At 41.6% G+C, this 25,756-nt stretch overlaps 1 protein-coding gene across 1 annotated transcript in view; it reads left to right on the forward strand.

The window, feature by feature from the left end:
• Positions 1 to 25,756, forward strand: part of ATP9B (ATPase phospholipid transporting 9B (putative)) — a 283,427-nt gene that overhangs the window by 239,629 nt on the left and 18,042 nt on the right. The window contains exons 16-20 of the mRNA XM_075588537.1: positions 6,876 to 7,037; positions 9,920 to 10,012; positions 14,684 to 14,767; positions 15,209 to 15,379; positions 15,642 to 15,752. Of these exons, the coding sequence (XP_075444652.1) occupies positions 6,876 to 7,037; positions 9,920 to 10,012; positions 14,684 to 14,767; positions 15,209 to 15,379; positions 15,642 to 15,752 (621 nt within the window). The remainder of the gene's footprint in view (positions 1 to 6,875; positions 7,038 to 9,919; positions 10,013 to 14,683; positions 14,768 to 15,208; positions 15,380 to 15,641; positions 15,753 to 25,756) is intronic.

Genomic DNA, 25,756 nt, shown 5'->3' on the forward strand with positions numbered 1-25,756 from the left:
TGGGGGACGGGAGATTCGCTGGAAGCCAAGGTAAGAGAAGCTGCAGTGGCCCCTTACTTCCCCGAAGGCATTTCAATGAAATGCCGGGGATCGCGCAAGCCCTCTGTAACTTCTCTTACCTTGGCTTCCAGTGACGTGTCACCACGGCCACCCGGCAGGGTCACGTGACGTCACGTTGCCATGGCAATGTGGCGTCACATGACTTGACACCGGAGCCAGGCAGGGGGGGGAGCAGGCAGGGGGACGCAGACTGAAAAGTTTGCGCACCCCTGCTCTAGATCAAGGATAAAATAGCAACATTGCTACAGTATGTATAATCACGTGTAGTAACATTTGTATGAACAATCCAGGAACTGTATGAGTGCTGCACAATGAAAGCGTGAATTGCAGGCCAATTGTATAATGTGGATGAAAAACACAGGTAGGGGGAGAAAAGGAGGGAGGGGGATGACCAGTACCGGAGGACCCACTGTAAGGTGAGCATTACGATGCAGATAAACCCAACCACCACAAGCCCTCAAATGTCCTGGAGTCACACACTAGCCCTGCATGGCACGGAAGATAAGTAGAATAACTCACAGGTAGTGTCCGCATCCGTCCGCGGAGCAACGAAAGCCAGTCCTATACTCCAGCCGATGAATAGATACACAAAAATAGGCAAAGAAGGCGTGCACTGCAACCCGCTAATTTTTTTTGAACAAGAAGATGCTTGGAAAACATTGATAGGAGATTGAGTTTTAGAGGTAGGGTGCAGCATGTGAGAGGAGTTGTAGGCATGAGACTATGGTGACATGGGCATAGAGAGAAGACAGGCCTGAGCAGAGCAAGTAGGTGTATAGCAAATAAATAAATAAAGGTGATATATAAGTAGAGCAGAGGAGTGGAGAGCTTTGAAAGAGAGAATAATTCTGTAATGAATGCGAGTTTAATAGGGAGTTTTTTGGAGGAGAGAAACAGACTTGTTAAGAGGAGGAGGTTATTCTCACTGCAACATTTTTAATAGATTGTAGGTTAGAGAGCTGCGAGGCAGTAAGGCCAGTAAGGAGAAGGTTGCAGAAGTCCAGGCGGGAGAGAATGAGGGTATGCATTAACATTTTAGTAGCAGAAAAACAGAAGAGCTGTATCTTAGCAATGTTATGGTGACAGAAAATTCAAGAGTTAGCAATAGAATTAAGACATGGGGAGAACAAAAGAAGAGAGTCAAATTTGACATCTAAACATTGGTCTTGGGAAACTGGATCGATTGTAGTATTTGAAAAGGGCACAATGGGGTTTGATTTATGTTAGATTATGAGCAGCTCGATGTTTGACGTATTGTGTTTAAGGCATCTCGCTGCAACTCAAAAGGAGATTGCTGTGAGACAGAAGGAGACCTGGGATTGTACTGCAGATGTGAGAAAAATGAATCTAAAGGGTCAACAATTGAGTATACAGTATATAGCGGAAGAAAATTAATTATAAATAGAATGACTAAGGGAACAATGAAAGAGGTAGGGAGAAAGCCAGGAGAGGGCTTTATCACAAACACCAATTGAGTGGAGAGTGTGAAGGAGAAAGGAGTGGTCAACAGTATAAAAGGAAGCAGACCGGTCGAGTAGAATGAGTGGGAAGTAATGTCCTTGGGATTTAGCAGTGTGGATGTTTTTTTGCTACTTTGGTGAGTGCTGTTTAGTTGAGTGAACAGTGCACAAACCAGATTCCAGGAGAACGGAGGAGCTGAGGAAAGACAGCATGCAGAAAGATACAAGCCTTTTGAGGCAAAAGATAGGAGGGACACAGGGTGACTGATGGGGTTAGGGGTGTTGCTCTTAAAAATAGATCTCGTAACCGTGTTTTAGCCTTTTCAGTGCCGGTGGTCCAGCAGGCACCAGAATGCCATGAGACCTCTGGCATTTGCGGACATGTAACTGCTTCAGCTGCGATTAAATGACTACCACCTTATATAGATGTGTCCACCAAAACAGATTTTAACTTTCTTTCAAGTATTTCAGTTTTACAGAATGGTGAAAATGTTATGGGGCTTAAAATCTTATATACATATATATGTAGTTAATGAAATAAAAAAAAAATTTAAAAAAAAGAGGGGGACCATCCCGAACAAAAACACCAAAGATTAAATAGTACTAAGGATTGTAATGGAATTGAGAGAGTTCTAAAGGCATCTTTTTTGTTAGCGGCTATAATTATTGTCTGTACCTTGATATGAAGAAGCCGATGTGACTGTGTATCATTCCTAAAGCTTCACGTTTAGCCCGTGGCTCAGGAACAACATGCTGATCTGTGTTTGGTGTGTATCCCTTAATTAAAAGAATGTTTAAAATAGCACAAGATATAATGAAACAATGCTTAATGCAGCAATCACCCCCTAAAATGTATGGGTTTTTTTTTTAAACCTTACAGTACCTGAACCAGAGGGATTCCTCTGACACATCCCTCCAGGAACCCCCTGAGATGTTTATAGTAGAAATGTGGCTGTGGTTCCTGATGATGTTAAAGCTTTCTATAGGCACCAGAGTGAGCCCTGACCCCACAATCATTTTGGGTCCACCGGGCAAATATTTTTGCCCGGTGCCAGTACAGCAGGAACCAGAAGTCTCTGGAAGTCAGGGGACCACACAGCAACTTGGGGTACCTTCCCAGTTTAGGTAAGGAAACACACCAGAAATATAGTGCAGCATGGACAGTGACTTTAAATGTTACATTTCAAACTTAATGACCGTTAATTTGACCCTTTGGAACCTTAAAAACAAACAAACCTTACAGGTACACTAGGGGAAGTAGAGGAAATCTTTATTGTCCTAAGGGGAAACCTGGAGAACGTCAGTAAGGGGCTTACCTATGTATTCATATTGTATCATTTTTAGTTATTTTTATATGAATCCAAGATTGTCTTGGAGACTTAGCTCTTAAATTACATCTCTGAATGAGAATCATTGAGCACAGTTATATTCAAGGCTGCACATTAGTACAATATCTTTACATCCTATATCAGATTGTGTAACAGGATATTTTTTTAAGCAGTTCTCATTGTATCGCTACAATGTGCTCACATTGTTCATTCTTCTTACAATATAGCCCATATATTGTGGCTCTTTCATTGGTCTCTGACATGTATGTCAGTCAGTGCATCTTTTTGTATGAGCGTCAACTCACCCTCTTTCCATCATAGCGGCTACCAACACATTACTTGTTCATGCACCTGAAATATTTGCAGCAGTCAACCGGTTAAATACAAAGAAAAAATTGTAATTGTTGCAAACGCAACAGTTGTAAACAATTTTTTTGCCAGATTTCTTTGTCCAGCCTCAGTAAGTGGAAAATAAATTGCATTCATCTTCTTGAAATCGTTTCAATGGTTAGTTAATTTAGAACTAGGTAATTCAATTGTTATCTATCAGTATTGGCAACAACAGTCTACATGAAAGAATGAGGTAGTTAAAAGCTATATCTAAGAATCCGATACATTACTGGAAAGCCAAAGGTCACTGAATTAAAACCCTCAGTAGTTTTTTGTGAGTAATTGTCCTACATCATTTTACTAATGTCTTGCTGCTAATGAAAATTAAAAACATCATGCTGTTTGATTTACTGCTTTGTTTTAATTGTCATTTTAAGCTAACAAGTGTGCCAGGATCTCAAACTGAATAGAAGCCTCCTGGGATTTGCTCAAAAATATTGTGATCGACAGGCCTTTTACACCTTAGGCCTACTTTTGGCGAATGACTTTTGCATAGTGTGTGATTAAAACCTGTGTTGTTTTTTTTAAAACGGTTGTAAGTCACATTTTGTAATGTATTCTGTATAAAGGGAGCTACTGCTAGATAATTATGCAACAGCCAAAGTGCAAGTTAGTAGGTGATAATCTCTTGAAGTGTGCCAATCCTAGAATCTTAACTCCTTTTCTGCCACAGAGCCTGCAGTCCATTGCAATGCCCCTCTAGCAGCAAATGGCTAAGGCCTTTACCCCGCTGCATACTACAGCGTCCGGTGTGGCGGACGCTGCACGGACGAGAGCCCTCCCCTCAATGGCGCTGGGTCCGCTGCGAGGCGGGGCCGCAGCGCTGGGGCGAGAGCTTCTCCTGCTCTCAATAGAATTGAGAGTAGGACTCGCGTCGAGCGATACGGCACGCCCCCCGGCGGTTCAGCCATGAGGGCGAACCTGCCGGGTGACCTCATGGCCGCGCCCCCGTCACTCCCCTGCCCGCCCCCCGGTCTATCTTCCTGCAGTGAGCTGCAGACCAGGTAATCGGCTGCACGCGCCGCCAACCTCGCGGGCGCGCGTTGCAGCGGAGATACCGGCGGGCGCGCGTTGCAGCGGAGATACTCTTAGCCTAAGAGTGAAGGGTTTTGTGTTCTTCATTGAAGAAAACTGAAGGCAAATGTAATTATTGAAAGATCAGCAAGGAGGTTTATAGTGACCAAAAAATATCCTCAATAACCAAAGGTTACTGATGCTGGGGCTCACTTTAGTATACTGTAATGCATTGCAGGCTACTGTGCTGCTGGGTGGGCTAATGATCTGCATACTTATTGATAGTTGTATTACAAGGCAGGTACATCTGTTAGTTTCTGTAAGGGTACGTGCATTACCGTGCTGTGAAGAAACACAGGACAAGTTCGTGTGTATGTTATTCTGATTAAATGCACTCATCATTTTTATTTTTCTCTGCAGCAGTAGGCAATCATCCTAAACAACCTTGTTATGGAAGTAAAAACTGCTATATTCATTTATTATATAGAGCTAAAAACATAGGTTGTGAAGTTAAGCATAAAATGAGCAATCAGAGATGTGAGTCACCAGATGTCATCCTTCCTGCAGAGGGACAGAAGTCTGATGATGGGGTATTAGCAAAGCTGTACATTTCAGCAGTCACCATGCAATGCTGCTCCTTTGTAGTTGTAATTGAAAATTAACCTTTTTTTATATAGATGTTGCTTGCATAGATGACAAAAAGCTACGTTAATTGCTATGTTACTTATGCTACAAACCTACAAAAAAAATTCCTACCATATTTCTAAATCTACAATATCTTATTTCTCACTAAAGTATATTGTATTTTCTTTAGCAGTGTGTTTTTTTCTTGGAACTTTTATACAGTATTTACAAATTTGCACTTTACGTAATTGGCATCACTAAGGGTTCATCTTCTGCTTATCTCATTGTTTTATTTTTTATTTTAATTAAATGCGCTCTTTATAGCCAAAAATATGTTGCTTGCGATACTTGACCCATTCACAGATCAATTCTTATTGATTGATTTGATCTGAAATACTTTTTTGTGTTACTCATTAGCCAGTGGTCTCAACTCCATTTTCATTTATTTTTGTAATTTGCATTGCAAAATGTAACAAATTGCATGATCTATATTTTATCAGCATGCTATTGAATATTGATTTTTTTTTTGTTGTTTCTCTGAATCTTCTCATTAGGGGCATTTTGCCTTCAGTATGGTTATGCTGGATTAAAACCAAGCTGCTGCTGTCTCTAAAAATAAATTTAACACCAATCACTAATCAAACACATGACTGACATAGCATAGCCACAAAGCTTCTAAAGTATTTGAATTTGATGGTTCAGTACTTTTATCTCCGCATAGAATTTGGGAGATATACAATGTATTGATGCCAGCCTTGGTTTAATTAGTAATGGAGAGCATGCTTGAAAATGAATGGACTCCTCTGTACTTTTACTGGTGAGATATATTTGGAGATCAATAACAATAGTAGAAGAAATAGGGTCTTGTGGGCAGCCATCTACAGGCTAAATTTAGGTGCGGTGCTAGTACAGGTGGGATGGCGGTCCACAAGCCCATCCAGATGTATACAGGGAAAAGGGGACCTGCTGCACTGAAAATAAGGAGATTGGCAAAAACTACTCACTGGGTTAGCCTTCGTCAGGTAAAAGGAAGATTATGGCTATCCCGAAACGTGCTCTTTTTTTTCCTGTATCACATCGCACTGCATGATAAATTGCAAACAAGATACTGTCAAGCGCTTCGGTGTAAAGCAATTGCACCTGTGGTGTCATAAATGGCATGTGGGGCTGTGGAAAGGGAGCAGTGTGGGCCACAAGAATAACCGGAGTGTCTGAGCAAGGTAATGACCCTTACCTCAATCTCAGCTCCTGGTCTGGGTCCCGCTCTCCTCTGCTTCAGCTCCTGCGTGCAGCCAGCATGGAAGATACAGCTGTGTGGAAGAGTAGTGGCGCAACTGCGCATGACAGATTTCACAGGATCCCGGATGGATAGAAAAAACTTTATTTGCACGACAGAATCACACTGGGGCTACACCACGATCTCCCCCTCTACGCGTTTCACCCTCTTGCTAGGGCTTCTTCTCGGAGACCCTCCGAGACGAAGCCCTAGCAAGAGGGGGAAACGAGTAGAGGGGGAGATCGTGGTGTAGCCCCAGTGTGATTCTGTCGTGCAAATAAAGTTTTTTCTATCCATCCGGGATCCTGTGAAATCTGTCATGCGCAGTTGCGCCACTACTCTTCCACACAGCTGCATGATAAATTCTTTATGTTTGCTAGCCGTTTTTGCCAATCTTTTTATTTTGAGTGCTGCAGGTCCCCTTGTTCCTGAAATTAATAACAATATACGATTTTGAGAAGTGCAACTTTGGTGCTGTTAGCTCTTAACCTGACTCCCCTAAACCCCCAAATTGGTGTGTGCATGCCTCCCTTTCCTCAACCTTTTGGCCTCATCCTAACAAGATTTAACCTACTGTATGTTTTAGTGCTTGAAGGGCCAGCAACCGTATGGGTCAATGGGTCGCACACTATTTCACCACCGTAGGGTTTAGGCTATTTGTTTCCATGTGTATTACACTGTGGTGTAATTGACCCCTTGACACCTACATTTGTTTTCTTATAGGTAGCGCTGGTAGAGTGGACAGAAAGTGTTGGCCTGACTTTGGTCAACAGAGATTTGACCTCAATGCAACTGAAGAGCCCCGGCGGACAGATTCTGACATTCTTCATTCTGCAGATCTTTCCATTCACCTCTGAGAGCAAACGAATGGGCATCATAGTGAGAGTAAGCCATTGTGTCAGGTTCTTACCACTTATCAGTTGCCACTTGACTTCACTTGTGGAATGAAATAATATACACTAACTCTGGTATTCACTAAGCGCCAGTGCAGGGCATAGCACCTCGATCTGGGGTTAACTTCGGGGTTCGATACCTTGTGTCGGAGCTTAGTGAATTTACCCCCGAGACTCCTGCTTGGTACACAGAAGTGAAGAACTGGTTTTCTGGGCTAGTTTCAATGATACCTGTGATCATTTTATTATTAAGTTTTTCACATCTAATTTCCTTTTCATCTATAAGATTTTATTCACCTAAACACTTTTCTGAATAGCTGAACACCTCAGTAAGATCTTTGATTGTTCGCACAAAATCTTTTGTTTTTACCAAGATGATGCTGCTCTAACTACTTGCATGTTTTGCAGTATCTGTTTTTGCTCACTTTTTATTTGAAAGAGGTATTTAAATTGGCAAAATGTGTATTAATGAGTTTAATTATAATACTCTAGTGCATTTGTTTATGAAAGTTTTAACAGACATATATCATTGTATTATTTAGCATTGCCTGGGCTTGGCAAGGTGCTGTTATAAGCCACATGCAGCCTGTCGTTTTCCCCAGCTCTTCTCCATCTTGAAAGCATTTTTACATTTACTGATAGATTCAAAGATGCCTTAGTGAGAAGGCAGTTTTACTGTAGATCTATGGACGGATTAGTTCAGGATCTGCCTCCAGTCTCTCTTACACCTTTTCTCATATTTCTAGCCTAAAACAAAAGGGCGGAAATGTCGAAGGTGATTTAGGTATGTCAGACTTTGAGCTGGGTAAGTGGCCACTGTCAGATCTCCACCAGTCACGGCTTCTCTCATCAGCTCCACCATGAAACAATTTTTCGGAATTGACACCTGAAATAACAAGTGGCAAATTCAAGAAATGCATTTACGATCAAGACGAAAAAATTGAGTTATGCTGCTACCAGCTGCTTGCGATTTGTGGTTCATAGCAGCAGATTTATTTGGTCGAGTAGGGTGGAGAATTTACAATGTGGTCAGGTTTGCAGAGATTTTCCAGTCATTCGTAGGTTATCAGTGTTTGCAATTCAGACAAATTCGTAACTAGCTTTCTAAAGTTGTTAGCCTACAATTTCCTTTGAAAGGTAACTCTAATTTGAATTACACAGCTCATTAAAAAAAGGTATCGCCTACTATTGAAGTAATTGCTTATTATTTCAATATCTGTGTGGAAAACAAAAACATGCATCCTTTAATACAAAGACAGTGTGATTTAATCATTATTGTGCGTTGAACTAAGAAGAACGTAAGATGCACAGCTTCCAATGAAGAATAATGTTTATTTCTGAGAACCTTTTACGCTACAATGCTAATTATGAACGTTGTACAAGTTTACATTGTTAACATTATTCACGTGCTAATGGCATAATTTCTCCCACGGCTGCTCTAAGTTTCACCTCATTGAATAGAGTGAACCTAGTAAGCACTAACTGTAACTCTTTAACATTGACGTGCGATTAACTTTTGTTTCACCTTTTACATTTATTTTGGTCACTCATGTGATCAGTGAGAGTCTCTCAACAACATTATGGCCCATATTTCCTAAGTGGTGCTATGCCATAAGACAACTTCCAGTAACAGAATACACCTTGCAGCCCATTCAACTTAATGGGCCACAAAGGGCCATATTTACTAAACAGTCTTTTGCCATTAGACACCTGCTGGTGCTAGAAGATACATTTTAGCAAATTGACTTGAATGGGCTTGATGTTGTCCTCCGGCGCTGGGAGGTGTCTTATGGCTGAAGACTGCTTATTAATGATGCCACTGTGTGTCTTCCAGTACTGGAAGGTGTAGTATTGAGTATTTATTTATTTATAATATGTTTTACCAGGAAGTAATACATTGAGAGTTACCTCTCGTTTTCAAGTGTGTCCTGGGCACAGAGTTATAACAATACATGGTTACATCAAATGAACAGGGTTATGCAGTCAATTCACAGACATTTCATGGACAGATAGAGTTGGACAATTGGGTACAGGGGATAAAATGGCTGGTGAGTTTCAGATTGAAATAGAGAAGCTTTAATATCACCAAACATAAGCGAATGGCAGCAAACGGCTCACACCCTTTAGCTGCCCTTTGGCTGTGCCAAAGGCTTTCTGCCTTTTGGGGCAATGCAGATGTACACTGAAGGGGTTCAGATTGAATGTAGCTGTGGATTCAAAGTCCTTCATCTTTCTGCTTCATTAACATTCCAGTGGGTGGGGTTGACGTTCCACATAGTACAAGAAAAAGCAAATGTTAATCCTTAGCATGCTGGTTCTGTGCAGGAGAGAGAAGTTCTTGTGGAACCCCATCAGGGGTCCGCCTTTGGGGCGACGCAGATGTACACAGTAGCAGTGCTAGGTAAATAGAGCCCTATATATCATGCCTGTTAGGTAACCATATGAAGATGTTTGTAAATAATATTCTGTTCCATTTTCCATGATTATGTTGGAAACATTTCTACACTACCGTGCTGGCATTGACGCACAATTAAAATAATAAAATATGAAATATTGCTAAAATAGTCAGACATCCAAGATGAATGGTATCTTGATAGAACAGTATGTATCTTGTTAAAATTGCAATGAATCGTAAATATAGTGACTCCTGTATGTATGTTAATATAAGGTTTTAGTAGCAAGACCAGCTTGGCCTTTTCATTGCACCAGATGACCAAGTTCAACAAGTGTGAGATCCCAACAATGAAAAATGCCAAATATATGCAGAGGATAAGTGTTCAGTTTCATATAGGTCTCTGTTATTTAGAACAGGGCAATTTGACTCAATAAGCTTTTAACTGTGTTTAATTGTTTGTGGGTTCTGTGTAATTCCAGGAAGAATCTTCAGGAGATATCACATTCTATATGAAAGGCGCTGATGTTGCCATGTCCAGCACAGTACAGTACAATGATTGGTTGGAAGAAGAGGTAAGACATTCCTAGCAAAAATGTGGCATTGGTGACGACAATTTACAATCCCAATTTTTGTTTATAAAGGAAGGATACAGAGTAGATATCCAGAACCAATATTAAAAAGTTATACAAACTGCCAAGCAAAAGACTGCCTCTATGTTAGTGGATCTGGTTCTTATACATTACAAAGCAAAGAGTCCAGCACTGAAGATTTATAATAAAGAGGAAAAGGGACATTTGGAAGTTAGGAAATCCTCTTGACTTTATCATTAAATCACAAAAGAATATCCATTATATATACAGTACCATTTAAATTGGATATGTCTCTAGTAAGCTAACCTATGGTAATAGTACCAGATACTGTGGCTAGTGAACATAAAAAAGGTTAACAATATATTAGCAGCAGTTTCTGCAAAGCATTTATAGAATTTAAGGGGTGTATTGTATTTTATGGCAGTACACTTTTCTCTATTGTTTCACATAATCAAAATCTAGGTATTATAAGTGTCTTTTATACAATTTGTAACATAGCCATTATATATTATCCCTCATAAAACATCTATCAGCTGTCTTCTAAAAAAAAAAAGCCACGCGTAATAATGTCATTGGTGAAAGATGTCTATTGATTTGACCTCATAATGCTAAATAAATTAAGCTCAGTTTTTTACAATTAATTATGTATCATTATCGCCAAAAGTAATTTTTATGACATCTTGTTAGGTCTTCAGGGAGTTTAATTTAATCATGCCCCTGATTAAGTCAAACTGCCCTGCAGCAGATATTGATTCATATTGCCAATGCCATTATGAACATATGTGTTGTGATCACTCTATTGCCATATTGTCTGTACAGAGTGTTACATTAAGATGACTGCTGGTGCTTAGCACAGCAGCTAATTGCATTATATATGAACATTGGCAACATACTGTACCCTGGAAATACGCTTTGAACAGAATGCAATGCTGTACATTTCTTCCATTAAAAAGTGGAGCTGAAGTTTAGGGCCAGTTCTACACAACGTCAGTATGTTTCTGTAATTCCTAAACATCTGTCACAGAATAATTATAGAGGATATTTAAACAGGACAGGCAACAAAATTCCATGTAATGATTATTAGGGAAACGCTTCCTACATATATGGAATCAAGCTTTTTATATTTGTTTTGAAAAGCACAAGAAGAAATAAAACAACTAAAGCTGTTTTAATGTGTGTTTCTATGGGTTGCTTTTGGTTCCTTCAGTGCTGAAAAGTGATGATGGAAAAAACTATGCGTTATTTGCAGGCTGTGATACAAATATAAAATTAGTTTGGAAACCTAACAGTTCTATTTTTGCAAAGAAATGGTGATTACTTACATGCTGTGAATACATAACAAAATAGTGGGGGTGCATCAGGTCTTCTGACCTACAGATTTTGGAGTTCAATTCCCGATGTCAGTTCCTTGTGACCTTGGGTACGTCGCTTTATCTCCCTGTGCCTCAGGCACCAAAAAATATAGATTGTGAGTTCATCTAGGCAGGGACTTGTGCCTACAAAGATTCTATGTGCTGCTTGCCACGCACTATACTTTAATTGTGAAACGTTTTGAGTCCCATTTGGAGAGAAGCGCTATATGAAATAGTTATTATTATTATTCTCGAAATCATTTTTTTTTTTTTTTACATCTGTTGATATTCCGAATTAAAAGGATTTAAAAAATAGATTGTAGATGAGCAGTGGTTAAACTTTCTTATGTTCAGAAAATACCTAGTGTCCCTCACTCATTGGAAAATAAGATAAATAAATCACATGTATGTTATCTTAAACAGTCATTGTTTATTCTAGGACAGGAGTACTCAACTCCAGTCCTCAAGATCCCCCTCACCCCCCTAACAGGTCAGGTTTTCAGGATATCCCTGCTTCAGCACAGATGGCTCAATCAGAGGCTCGGTCTTCAACTGAGCCTCTGATTGAACCACCTGTGCTGCAACTTGGATATCCTGAAAACCTGACCTGGTGGTGGGGGTGGGGGAGGTCTTGAGGACTGGAGTTTAGCACCCCTATCTTGGACATCATAAACCTCACACAGCAGCAAAGTTTTGGAGCCTCCTGCACCTTTGTCAGGCTTTTTTATTTTTTAACTTTATTTCTTATATAACAGAAACATTGTAGTTTTAAATGTTATAAGTAAGGACAATTAAGAAATAAATCTAGAAACAGCAATTCATTTTCATGCGTTTTATGTCTGGATAAAACAAATGATTGGAAAAAATGTGTTGTCACCGCAAAGGAGAACCAGTTTTGCAGCAATGATCACCCATACAAACAATATATCTAAATGCAGAATATCATTTTCCACTTTTTCCTTAGACCTGCTTAGTTTATGCCTACATATGCTGCTGTATTGAAAGTATATAAATCCTCTTCCATTTTCCCCTAGCCTCCTCAGTAATACTGTAGGTTTTAGTCCAAAGCTGTTCTTTTTTTTTTTTTTTTTCTAGACATGTGCAACAAAATCGAAATTTGGGACCAAATTGTGTTTCTTTAGCTATCTTGTTTTTAAAATCTACTTCTCCAAAATCCGTCAACAAAAACTTTGTACAGGTAGTTTTCGTTATCCAACGTTTCACTTTACAACGAATGGCATATCCAACGCTTTACTATCCAACCCTAAGGGCCGTTTTTCGATGCCGGAATGCGCTATCCACGCCTGAATGCGTTATCCAACGATCACCGCCACTGATTAACATGGGACTCACTTTACAACGGTTTCACTATCCAACGCTACTTCCAGAACGGATTCCGTTGGATAACCGAGGACCGCCTGTACCATACCTCGTGCTAATTATCCTGGCACTATTTATGGTTCAGAAATGATGAGCCGCTAAAAAAACGAAATTTGAGTGATAGAGCTGACCTGAAATAAACACACAGCACAGTACAATTTATTTATTTATAAAATATTTTACCAGGAAGTGATACATTGAGCATTACTGTACCTCTCGTTTTCATGTATGTTCTGGGCATTAAAATGAAAATGACGGAAAACCCAATGCACACTAAATATGGCTATCTGATTTTTAAATGCATATTTATTATTTAATTTATTATTGACATACCCTAAAAATAAGACCAGGGCATTTAGTTACATCTGTTGGAAAAAATATGGTAGACTTTTTTATTGTGAGTTTGGGGCCTCTTTCCCAGCAGCACTCCAATGGGCATGGAGTTTTTAGTGTTTTTTACCTTAAACATTATGGATTTCAAATGTAAACTATTGGTAAGTTACTGAGAGGCCCGCATGTGCAACCTTCTACAGCCACTAAAGTCACAAATCAATATAGAAGTTAAAATATAGCTGTGATTTCAAAGGATGGGAGTGCAAACTGCCTCAGGTGCTGAGACATCTACAGATCATGTCACAAAAAGCTGTATGGTGCTCCAACGTGAGCCACTGGCTATATAGCCCAAGGATATGAACACATAATATAGTAACCCTGGAGGTCCCAGACAGTCCAGACCAAACCACTCCAACCCTGCAATAAAACCACTTCCACTAGATACCGAATAGCTGGAAAAAATCCCACTGGAATGATGTGGGACCTTCACTGGCTAGTGACCAGACAAGAACATCGGTTGGGTAAGTATAGGTACATACAGGTAAACAGGTTGGAGTAACTCACATTTGTGGGGTCTTCAATGGAATTTCCTCCGTGGTTGCGTGCTGCCGTTACTCCACATCTCCTTCCTTTGGATGTCCGGTCATTGTGGATCTACAGATCATGGCCTTCAGATAAAATAGCTCTCACCTTGACAAAGATTGCGTGACAGTCGAAACGTTGGTTCTTTTTTGCTGAAATAAACTCGTTATACTGAAGACCGAGTGCCTGGACCTTGCCTTCCACATATGAACTCCCAGGGATGTTGCAGGACATCACCCTTTCTGTCCGTGGGCACCGGCAGGTGATTTGTTATTCAACTGAGTATTTGTGTGTCGGACTACCTCCTACTATTGACTTCAGATAAAATAGCAACAGTCTGCACTATAGAGGTCTTGAAAAACATGTGATGGTTTTTAATGTAGGATCAACGTTTCAGTCCTTCCTTGGACCTTTGTCGCCATGAGGAAGAACCGAAATATTAATCCTACATTAAACCTTCACATGTTTTCAAGACACCTGGAGTGCGAACTGAAGTTAAAATGTAAACATAAAACATTTAAGGCCATATTTACTAAGCGGACCTACTCTGTAAGGCACCTTCTGGTCCATTCACTGGAATGGGTAATAAGCTGTCTTACAGCGCCTTCTGGTTGAATAGCAAGCCTTGTAAATATATGCCTACCATTTCAATTGAGAATGAACAGAATTTAAAGGAAAAAAAATAATATATATTATATGAAAGGATGAATGAGGTACAGATGGTTCTCTCAAGGGCTGCGGGATACACACTATTGAAATTCTATTTCAAATAATTGTATGCAAACAAGGACATAATAAATGGGTGCAAGTGCATTTCCAACTTTATGTTTTTGTTGGGAGAATCTTGAGTAAGTATCTGAGCAATTAGTATACAGATATGGTGCTGCAATAATCATAGTGGTGCTCATAAAGAGGTTTTAGTTGATCAACAAGTTCAGTCTCTGAGATTGTAATTGTGGGTGTTATATTAGATAATACCTAATGATCCTTAATATGTGTCATCTAGTGCGGAAACATGGCAAGGGAAGGATTGCGAACTCTGGTCGTTGCCAAAAAGTCATTAACCGAAGAGCAGTACCAAGATTTTGAGGTATGAAAACATTTTTGGCAACATTAAAATATATATTCATTAATTTATTGCAAGTGTTGGGATCTTTAATTTGTCTAATATGACGCATATTTTTTAAGTAAACATGTTTAAGAGTTATCTCTAGAGCATTTGTGTGTCATAAAGTGATGCAATGAATTTTATACTGGTATATCCTTGTGATTATCAGTCTTCTCTTCCTGGAAACCACCCTTTGCAAAACCCAACTTTGTGCATGATGTAAAACATATTTATATTTACAACAGATATTTTAACAATACTTACCTGGTTGTAAGTCTTTGTATCATTGATCAACTTTGAGATTTGTTTCATTATGTTGCATTATGTGAACACGATCCTTTTTGTTTGCTCAGATTGGCACTTTTTGAGCTTATTTATATACAGCTGTAGAATTATATCTGTAAAATGTGCTTTTCTGCTCAGAATCGATATAATCAGGCAAAGCTAAGTATACATGACAGAACATTGAAGGTCGCGGCTGTGGTGGAAAGCCTAGAAAGGGAAATGGAATTGCTTTGCTTAACTGGTGTAGAGGATCAACTACAGGCTGATGTAAGACCGACTCTGGAGATGCTGAGAAATGCTGGAATAAAGGTACTTTATGTGCAATATTCTAGTTTTTTTTATAGTATATTTTGCATTGCACAGTTAGATCATTAGAGTCCTTAGAACTGAAATATACCTGCCTATATAGATTACATGTATGGTAGATACGCCTATTGAATCCATCTACACATTGCCTAATGTCCACTGCCTATACAATACAGTAGCATGGTACTGTATTTACTATATTCTTCCAGGTCACTGGCACATAAATGTAGTTCAAGACTAAGCTTCATTTTATATGTGTTTTTAGATATGGATGCTAACAGGAGATAAGTTGGAGACGGCGACCTGTATAGCAAAAAGTTCTCACCTTGTGTCTAGAAACCAGGATATTCATATTTTCAGACCAGTAAGTCTTTCAGCAACAACTTTTTGATGTACTCTACAGTATATATTCCTCTTGAGAGCCAGTCAATGTTTAGTATCCAATGTTGGCTTGCTTTGTGCTGTATGGTATGCTTTGTTCTTCTGTTAACTGTGCGTCAGGTTTCTAGTTGGTCACCAGTATGTTACCTGCATTTAAAACAACTGTATGGTAGTACTTTCATGTGTTCTCCATGCCTATCATGACAATGGGCCTTATTCAGCAGCGTTACAACTTGGCCGATCGCACTGTGATTGACTGAAAACCGCCATAAACAAACTTAACATCCTATAAACAAACTTAACATCTACTGCACAGTGCAATGGTGATGGACTGCACTATGCAGTAGATGTTAAGTTTGTTTATAGAGTCAGATTCATCACACCAACTCTATGGTGTAGCAGCTAGAGAATTGCACTAGCATATGAAAGATTGTGGGTTCGATTCCTGTGTGGTATGGTATAATTGATAAATTATTATTTTAATTATAATTTAATGGCGACGGCCATTTCACGATCCCGGTTATAACGCAGTCTCATTATGTGGACCCCGAGCACCGTGTTATAACGGGGTTCAGCTGTATATGCATTTTTTCTTTGGAGTTTCTGATTCTCTCTCACCACCTACAGCAAAAATTCAAATTTTGTTAATAGGGTGATAATTAACATTAGTGCTCCAGTATGAAGTTTGACGCTCACCTACTCTGAGCTTGTCAAATGGGTTTAGGGAATATAATTTTTAACACCAGTCATATTGATGCATCAGACTTAATTATACGAACATAGTGAAGACAAGGAGCTTGCACGAGCTACAGTTAAATAAGCAATTCTGCATAGTTTTTCTCCCTCTTTATTTCTCATGATAGAAGTGATTCACACCCTTCTGAGATGGTACTACTTTTCCAAAACAAATTGTACTTCAGAAGATACGAAGAAATTCCCTTGATCCTTTTTTAAACCCAGTATAGCCTGGGCAGTGCCTGTGGCTTCTTTTCCAACTCAGTCATATTCCATCTTATGTATTGGTTTACCAATGGTAAAAAAAAAAACAATACTAGCTTGGATTGCTGGTTTAAACAGTATAGTGACATACTGTAGTAGATGAGGTTGAAAAAAAGACATATGGTCCAACCTATCGTAAATTTAGACAACCGATATTTATCCTATATTTGTATTTTCAGTATATTGATCCAGAGGAAGGCAAACATAAAAACCCCAGTGAAATATCATCTAATGATATCTTTTAAGGAGGAAATAAATTCCTTCCTGACTCCAAATATTTGTGTTTGTGTAATGAGTTTCTGAAAAAGATACTGTTCTGTGCATCCCCTTTCCTTGTATCCTAGTACTTCCTACGATCAGCTGAATTGCCGGAGTTCATACAGCATTCCCCCCAACGAAACTCTGGCTTCTAAAATTCAAACATGGCTGCCGGAGGGGGGGGGGGGGGGGGGGGTCACCAAAAGCTGCAACGTCACCAAACAAGCTCCAGCCCCACTGCCAATGTGTGACAGTTGGGAAGATATTGTTTCCTGGGGACCATAGAGCAGACAAGGGGGTTCATGTAAGGAGGAAAATAATTGAGTATGCATGGATGTCTCCTTTAACCACTGTGCAATAATGTAAATGTTGTGAGAAACCTCAATATTTCTTAATTGTGTGCATCCCCCACCATCCTTTCTTAGTTATTACATACCCTCCAACTGTAATTCTTTAGCACGTGCTTTACATGTTTTTTTTTTTTTTAATAAAGCCTCCTTATGCGCGCGTTACCGAGCCTCCTTATGCGCGCGTTACCGAGCCTCCTTGCGCGCGTTACCGAGCCTCCTTGCGCTCGTTACCGAGCCTCCTTGCGCGCGTTACCGAGCCTCCTTGCGCGCGTTACCGAGCCTCCTTGCGCGAGTTACCGAGCCTCCTTGCGCGCGTTACCGAGCCTCCTTGCGCGCGTTACCGAGCCTCCTTGCGCGCGTTACCGAGCCTCCTTGCGCGCATTACCGAGCCTCCTTGCGCGCGTTACCGAGCCTCCTTGCGCGCGTTACCGAGCCTCATTGCGCGCGTTACCGAGCCTCCTTGCGCGTGTTACCGAGCCTCCTTGCGCGCGTTACCGAGCCTCCTTGCGCGCGTTACCGAGCCTCCTTGTGCGCGTTACCGAGCCTCCTTGCGCGCATTACCGAGCCTCCTTGCACGCGTTACCGAGCCTCCTTGCGCGCGTTACCGAGCCTCCTTGCGCGCGTTACCGAGCCTCATTGCGCGCGTTACCGAGCCTCCTTGCGCGTGTTACCGAGCCTCCTTGCACGCGTTACTGAGCCTCCTTGTGCGCGTTACCGAGCCTCCTTGCGCGCGTTACCGAGCCTCCTTGTGAGGTATCACTTGCTTAGAAACTCCTCCGTCCTGCATCATTAAATGAATTCCCTTAAAGTGTGGATAATGAAGTAGTACAAATAATATTTTTGCTTTGTAGCTATTGGTTCCTGGTCCATATAAACTTAACAAGATAATAATAGATTATGTTTAGTACAGAACAAAAATTGAACGAAATCCATGTGAAAATGTGTAAGTCTCAATAGCAAACTTTAAATAATAATTTTTCTAGGACAAAATAAAGGAAGCAACAATTTTTTATTCACTGCCAAAATTATAACAAAGCTTTGTATAATATAAAATGACTAATTTGCCAAGTCTCCTTTTGGCTTTCTCTGATAATACATATGTCTGTGTCTGAACTAAATGAAGCACTTTACCTGCAGAAATAATTATTAGAATATAATTTACATGTAAATGCAGTTTGTTGTGAAGCATCAGAATAGCAAATGAGGCCCCGCAGACGTCTATTTGCAATTAAATTATTAATGCTTCTGATAAAACTTCAGATCAATTTTTGTTGACCTTTTCGTGTAGTAGCACCACAAATTAAGTTTTCTTGAACAAAATCTATTTACTTTGAGTTTTTCTTTAATTTATAATAGCATAGAAGGCTAGAAGTCTGTTAATTTGTTATATAAGATGTTTGAAATTAAAGTCAGGAAGTTCCAATCATTAATTGGCAGAGATTTTGTTGTAGTGGGTTATATGGATGCGCTTAAACTTCTTTTAACATTTGTTTCATAATTGAACGCTTGCCACAATGTCTAGTGGCTTCAATTGCCCCAGTCATTTTAGCCCCAGGTCATGTTATAGCTAATACAGATATCACAATCCTGGGGCTTAAATGCTGGGAAACATTCCTATCACTGCAATAAATGGATGAGAAAATCCTCCTCTTCTCTTAAAGGAGCAGTTCTGCCTTGGTTTTTTTTAAGCATTGGTGGGAAACAGGGGGCCTAGAGAATTGAACCTTGTTAATTTCAGCTCTGGGGACGCCCTAATACCTGAGATACATTACTCCGAATGCACTCCCGGTACTGTCCCCTCCAGGGATAACAATACGGAGGTTTAAAGATCCCACGTCGTGCCAGCCATTAGGACACGTGGCTTCCTATTGGTCGGTGTGACAGAGAAGCTTTAAACCTCTATGTGATGCCAGCAGCACTTTTTGGAGGTACTGTTTCTCGGGAAGCAGGGGTTCCATCGATTTGCTCTTTTAAGATAGTAAGGGCCGTGGGAGAGATGAGCTGGCAGAAAGGCAGGAAATTAAATGGCAGGAACAGTGGCCATCCAGCTCTTGTGCTATTCGTGGGACACACTTTGCTCTGAAGAGGCTAAAAGATGTGAAATAGCTGACCTGAATGTCTAACCTCCGAACAGTACAATACTCAATACAACATAGTAAGCAATAAATTTGGGGATAGGTAAGGATTCCTTTCTAATAAAGCATGCTGCAACAATTCCAGTGTTTCAGTGATTAGGGCAATGTTATAATTAGATGAGGGGGGAGTTGACCGCTCTAGGGCTATGTTAGGGTGACAAACAGAGGCAAATATTTAGGCAAAACTGGGGAAAGAATCCCCAAAGACACCTCTTAATTGCGTGCAAACTTACATACATGAGTTGTTCTGTGCAGTTTAAACCTTGGACCTCATTGTTAGATCAGAGTAGTGAACATACTTTAAAACATAACGTTTATTCAAATGATATAAAATAATATGTACTGTGGCAGGACGGCCTCGCGGCGGGGTCAGTAAGACGCTAGACACGATGGGAAACTTTAAACACTAGTGGTTTATTAGCCACAACCAAAATAAGTACGGGTGCACTGTCCCTTTAAGAAACTACTTTCTTGAAAATTAAATCCTAGTCCCGTTAGGGACACTAACTCACTTCTTGAGCCCTTACTAACAGGACAGCCAGCTAATCTGGTCATGCCCAAAACATGCTACACAATGGTTAACCGATACGTATAAGAATAAAGTCTTATCTGTATAGCAGCTCCAGCAGCAAACAGGAACACGGTTCCGGGGAGCAGGCTGTGTCCAGCCTCGCAGCAATCTGTATCTTTATCCTGGGTTGGGGTCCCAGCTGGTCCCAGCAGCCTAGATCCTCGCAGGACTGGGGGACCAGATCAACAGCAACGGCTTCCCAGCCGGGAGAGTTCTCTCCACCTTCCTGTGGAAAAACAAGCTTCCCTTGTGTGAGCAACTTCCTGCTTTTTAAAGCACTTGTTTCACTGATAGTTCAGCCCCTGTTTAATCAGTCTTCAGCTGTGCTTTCTCTGTCTGAGGAGATTAACACTCAGTGATCTGGCTGCAGCATCTCTCCATTCACTGTCACAGCCTACTGAGTCAGTGACTCTGTCACATATCCCTCTCCCCAGCGAAACATTGTCCTGTGGAGTGGCCCGTGCACCAGCATCTTTGTCGCCAATGTCTGACGTCGGCCCTTCCCTCCCCCTTTTTTTTTTCTTGCCTTCCAATTTAGGCATTTTCTTTTTGGGGTAATTACCAGGCCATCTGGGCCTGAGGACTGGTACCTCCTTTAATTCAGATGCAAGACTGAAATCTTGTAAAACTATGGAGTCCTCCAAGTCTTGTTTGGCTTCGTTAAGCTGCACTCTTAAATCTGCAATCTTTAACTGTAATTTCCTTGATTTCGCGGCATCCGCTGGTATATCCACGCTAACAATTGGCTCTCGCAGCTCATAGACTATTTCTGCCACAATCTGAATTCTCCGGTCATCATCTTTAACAATACGGAGCAATAATTCCACTAGACACGTTATAAGGGAAGTTGGTGTATTAGGTATCACAAGCATCTCTTGTAGGACAGCAAGAAGGCGTTTCCTGCCTCCTTCTTCACTGGTATCTAGACAGCCCACTATAAGAATCAGCTGCTGACCTATAAATTCTTTAATCAGCATGTCTTCAATTTGTGTCATATCCGCTTTTTGTTCTTCTGTGAGAACAGCAGGGTTTTGAGATAGTCTGCATAGACAGCGGGCTCTGGTAAAACATGTTCCAGTGCAGCTTCCCCTTCATCATCCTTTGACTTTATCTCTACCGCCACCTTTTCCTTGGACTGCTTCAGTGACCCAAACGTCTGTCTTGGGCTTGTAAGCTTTTCCTCCAGCTTCATCTGAGAAACCTCCTGCTGGGCAGCAGTAGAGTCCAACGTAGCGTCCCGCTCAGACTTTAGAGACTCGAGCTCCTTGCCTAGGTCACACTTTTGTTTCTCCGCCATCCTGCGGCCAGCCCGCTCAGACTCCAGGTCCTTCCTCAGGTCTTGAAGCAGTCCTTCTGTCTTTCTTCTTTCACTCAGTGCGGCTGCTAGTTCATCTTCGTTAGAATTGAGTCGCGATTCTACGTCTCCTAGCAGACTCAGAGCAAGGCTTAAATCTGTCTCTCTTTCTTTATTCTGGACCTGCAGCTGCTGGTGCTCCTCCCGGACCTTGTCTAGCTCCAGCTGTAGCCGGGCCCCCTCATTGGTCGTGTAGTCCAGCCGCTTGTGGATAACAGCCATCTCAGTTTCATGGTGCAACATCAGGCAGGCCACCTGACGGACGGACACCTCCTCCGTCTTGGCGCGCTGCATCTCGTGCTCAGCCATCTGAGTTTGCAGCTCTTCAATCTGATGCTGCCAGTCCCCTCTCAGGGCCTTCACCTCTTCCCGGTGCTTACTCTGGGTTTGCATCAACGCGTCCTCCATCTTTTTGAGCTCTGCAGTTCTTGTCGCCAGTATCGCTGTTGCTTCTGTCTTCCAGGCTTCTTTCTCCTTGGCATACTGACTCATGGAGATGGAGTTGCCTCTCTGCTTCTCCAGCTCTTGCTCCAGTCTTTGGACCTTCTCATGTTCCCTCTCACACAGGGTCACCTGGATTCTAAGCTCCGCCTCCAGCGATGCTCTTGTGGCGCTCAACGTGATCTTCATCTGCTCCAGGGCGAGGCATTCTTTTTCCAGCATTTTCTCTGCATTCTGCAGAGCAGCCTGTACTTCATTTTTTTCTTGCGCCAATTGTGTCTTCACTTTCTGTGCTTGGTGAAGCTTCTCAGTCCCATCACTGACCTGACCAGTCAGGTTTAAAACCTCTTCCTTCAGGTTTATATTCTCCATTTTCACAGTCTCTATATCCCTTAGGACCGTTTCATTGGCTTTCTTCAAAGTACCCAGCTCTGCCCCTAGCGATGCTCTTGTGGCGTACAGCGTGGCCCTCAGTTCCTCATGCTGTTCTGTGGGGACATACTGGGTACTCAGCCGTTCCTGTAGCACTCGCTGCTTCTCCTTGGCTGCATGTAGCTCTTGCAGCTGGCTGTGCCATAAGTGCGTTGCCTGTGTGTGCTGCTGCAGGGACCGGGGCCTTAGCCTAAGAAGAACCCAGGACGGCCTCGCGGCGGGGTCAGTAAGACGCTAGACACGATGGGAAACTTTAAACACTAGTGGTTTATTAGCCACAACCAAAATAAGTACGGGTGCACTGTCCCTTTAAGAAACTACTTTCTTGAAAATTAAATCCTAGTCCCGTTAGGGACACTAACTCACTTCTTGAGCCCTTACTAACAGGACAGCCAGCTAATCTGGTCATGCCCAAAACATGCTACACAATGGTTAACCGATACGTATAAGAATAAAGTCTTATCTGTATAGCAGCTCCAGCAGCAAACAGGAACACGGTTCCGGGGAGCAGGCTGTGTCCAGCCTCGCAGCAATCTGTATCTTTATCCTGGGTTGGGGTCCCAGCTGGTCCCAGCAGCCTAGATCCTCGCAGGACTGGGGGACCAGATCAACAGCAACGGCTTCCCAGCCGGGAGAGTTCTCTCCACCTTCCTGTGGAAAAACAAGCTTCCCTTGTGTGAGCAACTTCCTGCTTTTTAAAGCACTTGTTTCACTGATAGTTCAGCCCCTGTTTAATCAGTCTACAGCTGTGCTTTCTCTGTCTGAGGAGATTAACACTCAGTGATCTGGCTGCAGCATCTCTCCATTCACTGTCACAGCCTACTGAGTCAGTGACTCTGTCACAGTACATATAATATATTAAAATCTGAAAGGGGGAAGGAGGGGATCATATATACTGGGATGGCATCTATCAGTGTCTAATAAGGTCTTATACTGATATACAGGAATACATGTCCTTAGATAGGTACTTTAAGAGAGGTAGTGAGTGAATATTACTATTTACCTGAGAGCACTAGTGTACCGTGTATACATTGGACACAAATACCAGGATGGTAGCTGTGATTGTAGTCCAAAGTAAGGTAGCAGTTTAAAGAGCTGGCTGCTGGCTCATAGGTGCTTTATTATTTAGAAGTATTCTCAGTATCTCAGGTATACTGTGCTATTGAGCTATTATCTTACTACCCAGGATGGCAATAGATAAAACATTTCAAACCCTGTGTAATAGATTAGCACACGTGTTTGCAGATACTGCTCAGGAGTACCATGATTGTCTAATATATATGTACAGATGCAGTTATGAGACCATTTCTCGGTTGAATCATGCACTATACCGCGTGGTGGTCTGAGATGGTCCGCTGCAGACTAAATAGCCCATCGGACTAAGGGTCCCTGCTGTGTGAATTGTACCTGGGTCTACCTGTCTGTAAGAGACGCGCAGTAAGAGAGAGGCTGAATCAGTCACTCTACCTGCGCGCCTCTAACAGACGATCGCGGGGGGTTTATTTAATTTTAATACTACAGTACTGTAGCAGGGGGTCTCTGGGGCTGACCCGCATTGATTTCAGATCCGGGGTCCCCCTACTTCTCGAGTTACAGGCCTGGTTATGGGGTGCCGGAATCCCGCCATGTTAAAATCCTGTGGGTCACAAGACCATGGGATTTTAACATTGTATGAGATTCCGGCACCCCATAAAGGGGCCTGTATCTCAGGAAGTTGGGGGTCTCCAAGGCTAAAATCAACTTCAGCTCAGGGGACCCTCTGCTCATACACACTATAAATAAAAATAAAATGTAAGCAGCTTCATTACCTTAGCAGCTACCCGCTAAGGTAATGATTTTCTCTTTGGGGGGGAAGGGGGGGCTTGATACTAGTGTGTGGGAGCAGGGGGTCTTCTGAGCTGAATAAAGTTGATTTAATGTTTATTAGCCAGCTTTGCACCTCACTATACATTAACTTTATTCACCCCTCAATTGGCATATCAGTTCACTATTTAAGTGGTTTAGACATTTAGTACGCTTTTGGTTTTGTGTTTTTGCTACGCTATCTATAAACACTGCTCCGCCCCTGTGACGTCTCACGTCACTCGCAATCGGTCCCGACGTACATTTCACTCATATTGGAGCTTTCTCAAGGGGACACTCCCTTAGACCTTATGGCAGGGGTGCGCAAAGTTTATTTTGCTGCGCCCCCCCCCCTGTGTGCTGGCTCCAGAGCTCGAGCGCCCCCTCCCCAGTGACATCATGGTCATGTAACATCACATGACCCCGCAGGGTCATTTGACGTGCATTTCCATGGCGACACGTTACATGACCCCGCAGCGTCATTTGATGCCGCGTTGTCATGGCGACCTGACCAGAAGGCGGCTGAATCCCGGTAAGTTGAAGTTGCAGAGATCTTGCACGGTCCCCCGCCATTTAATTTAAATGCCTCGGGGAGGAGAGCGGGGCCTCTATAACCGCCCGCGCCCTCCCAGAAAAATCCCGCGCCCCCCATTTTGCGCACCCCTGCCTTATGGGACACTGATAGATACCATCCCTGTATATACTGTTCTCTCTTCCCCCGTTTCGGATTTTAATATATTTTATGTTAAATTTATTTTATATGATTTGAATAAATATATTTAAAAGTATCTTCACTACTCTGATTTAACAATGAGGTTCAATGTTTAATCTGTCCTGAACTATTCGTGTATCTAAGTGTACACACAATGAATAAGTGTCTTTGGGGATTCTTTCCCCAGTTTTGCAATGTTATAATTACGTTCAAATTCAAAATGGTAGACCTTTTGGATCACCCCAAAAATATTTTTTATCAGTATTTTCCTTAAAATACTGTACACTACTGAGGAATTTCACTGTATTGTAATTGGATTGCTTCCGTGCACAGAGCTTTCAAAGCCTCACAGGTGTGTACAAAATGATAGCTGTGCATACTTAAATTGCACCTACATTATTAAGGACCATCACCTTGGTCCCTTAAAGATATCACGACCTACAAAAAAAAAATCACTTGTCCTGGAGAAGTAAAGATATGAGAATCTTGAACTACACAATTAAGATAAAAAATCAATAGTATATATTTCTTGCAATAACTTTGAATATTGTTTGATGTAATCCTTTGAAACTGCAACCGACAGCCTGATTTATTGCAGACTGTTTTGTATCCTTTTCTGAAGCCCTTGTTCACCGATACCTGAACACCATTTTTGTTGCTCACCTGTTTTCGCCAGAGTTTAGGCCTGTTATGAAGAAGGAATGTTTGAGGGACTGTAAGTACGTGTACATGAATACTCAGTATTTCCAGAGAGCACCTGCATGTTAATATTTTAACAGTTCAGTGTGTTAGTGTAAAGCAAGCATGTCAAACTCAAATGCTAACAAGGGCCAAATAAACAAGGTTTAAGTCTAGTGGGCCGCAAAAAAAAAAACTTAAATTTTCATAGAAACGTAGGTTTATTA

The sequence above is a fragment of the Ascaphus truei genome, chromosome 2 (genome assembly GCF_040206685.1).
Source record: "Ascaphus truei isolate aAscTru1 chromosome 2, aAscTru1.hap1, whole genome shotgun sequence".
Lineage (NCBI taxonomy): Eukaryota > Metazoa > Chordata > Amphibia > Anura > Ascaphidae > Ascaphus > Ascaphus truei.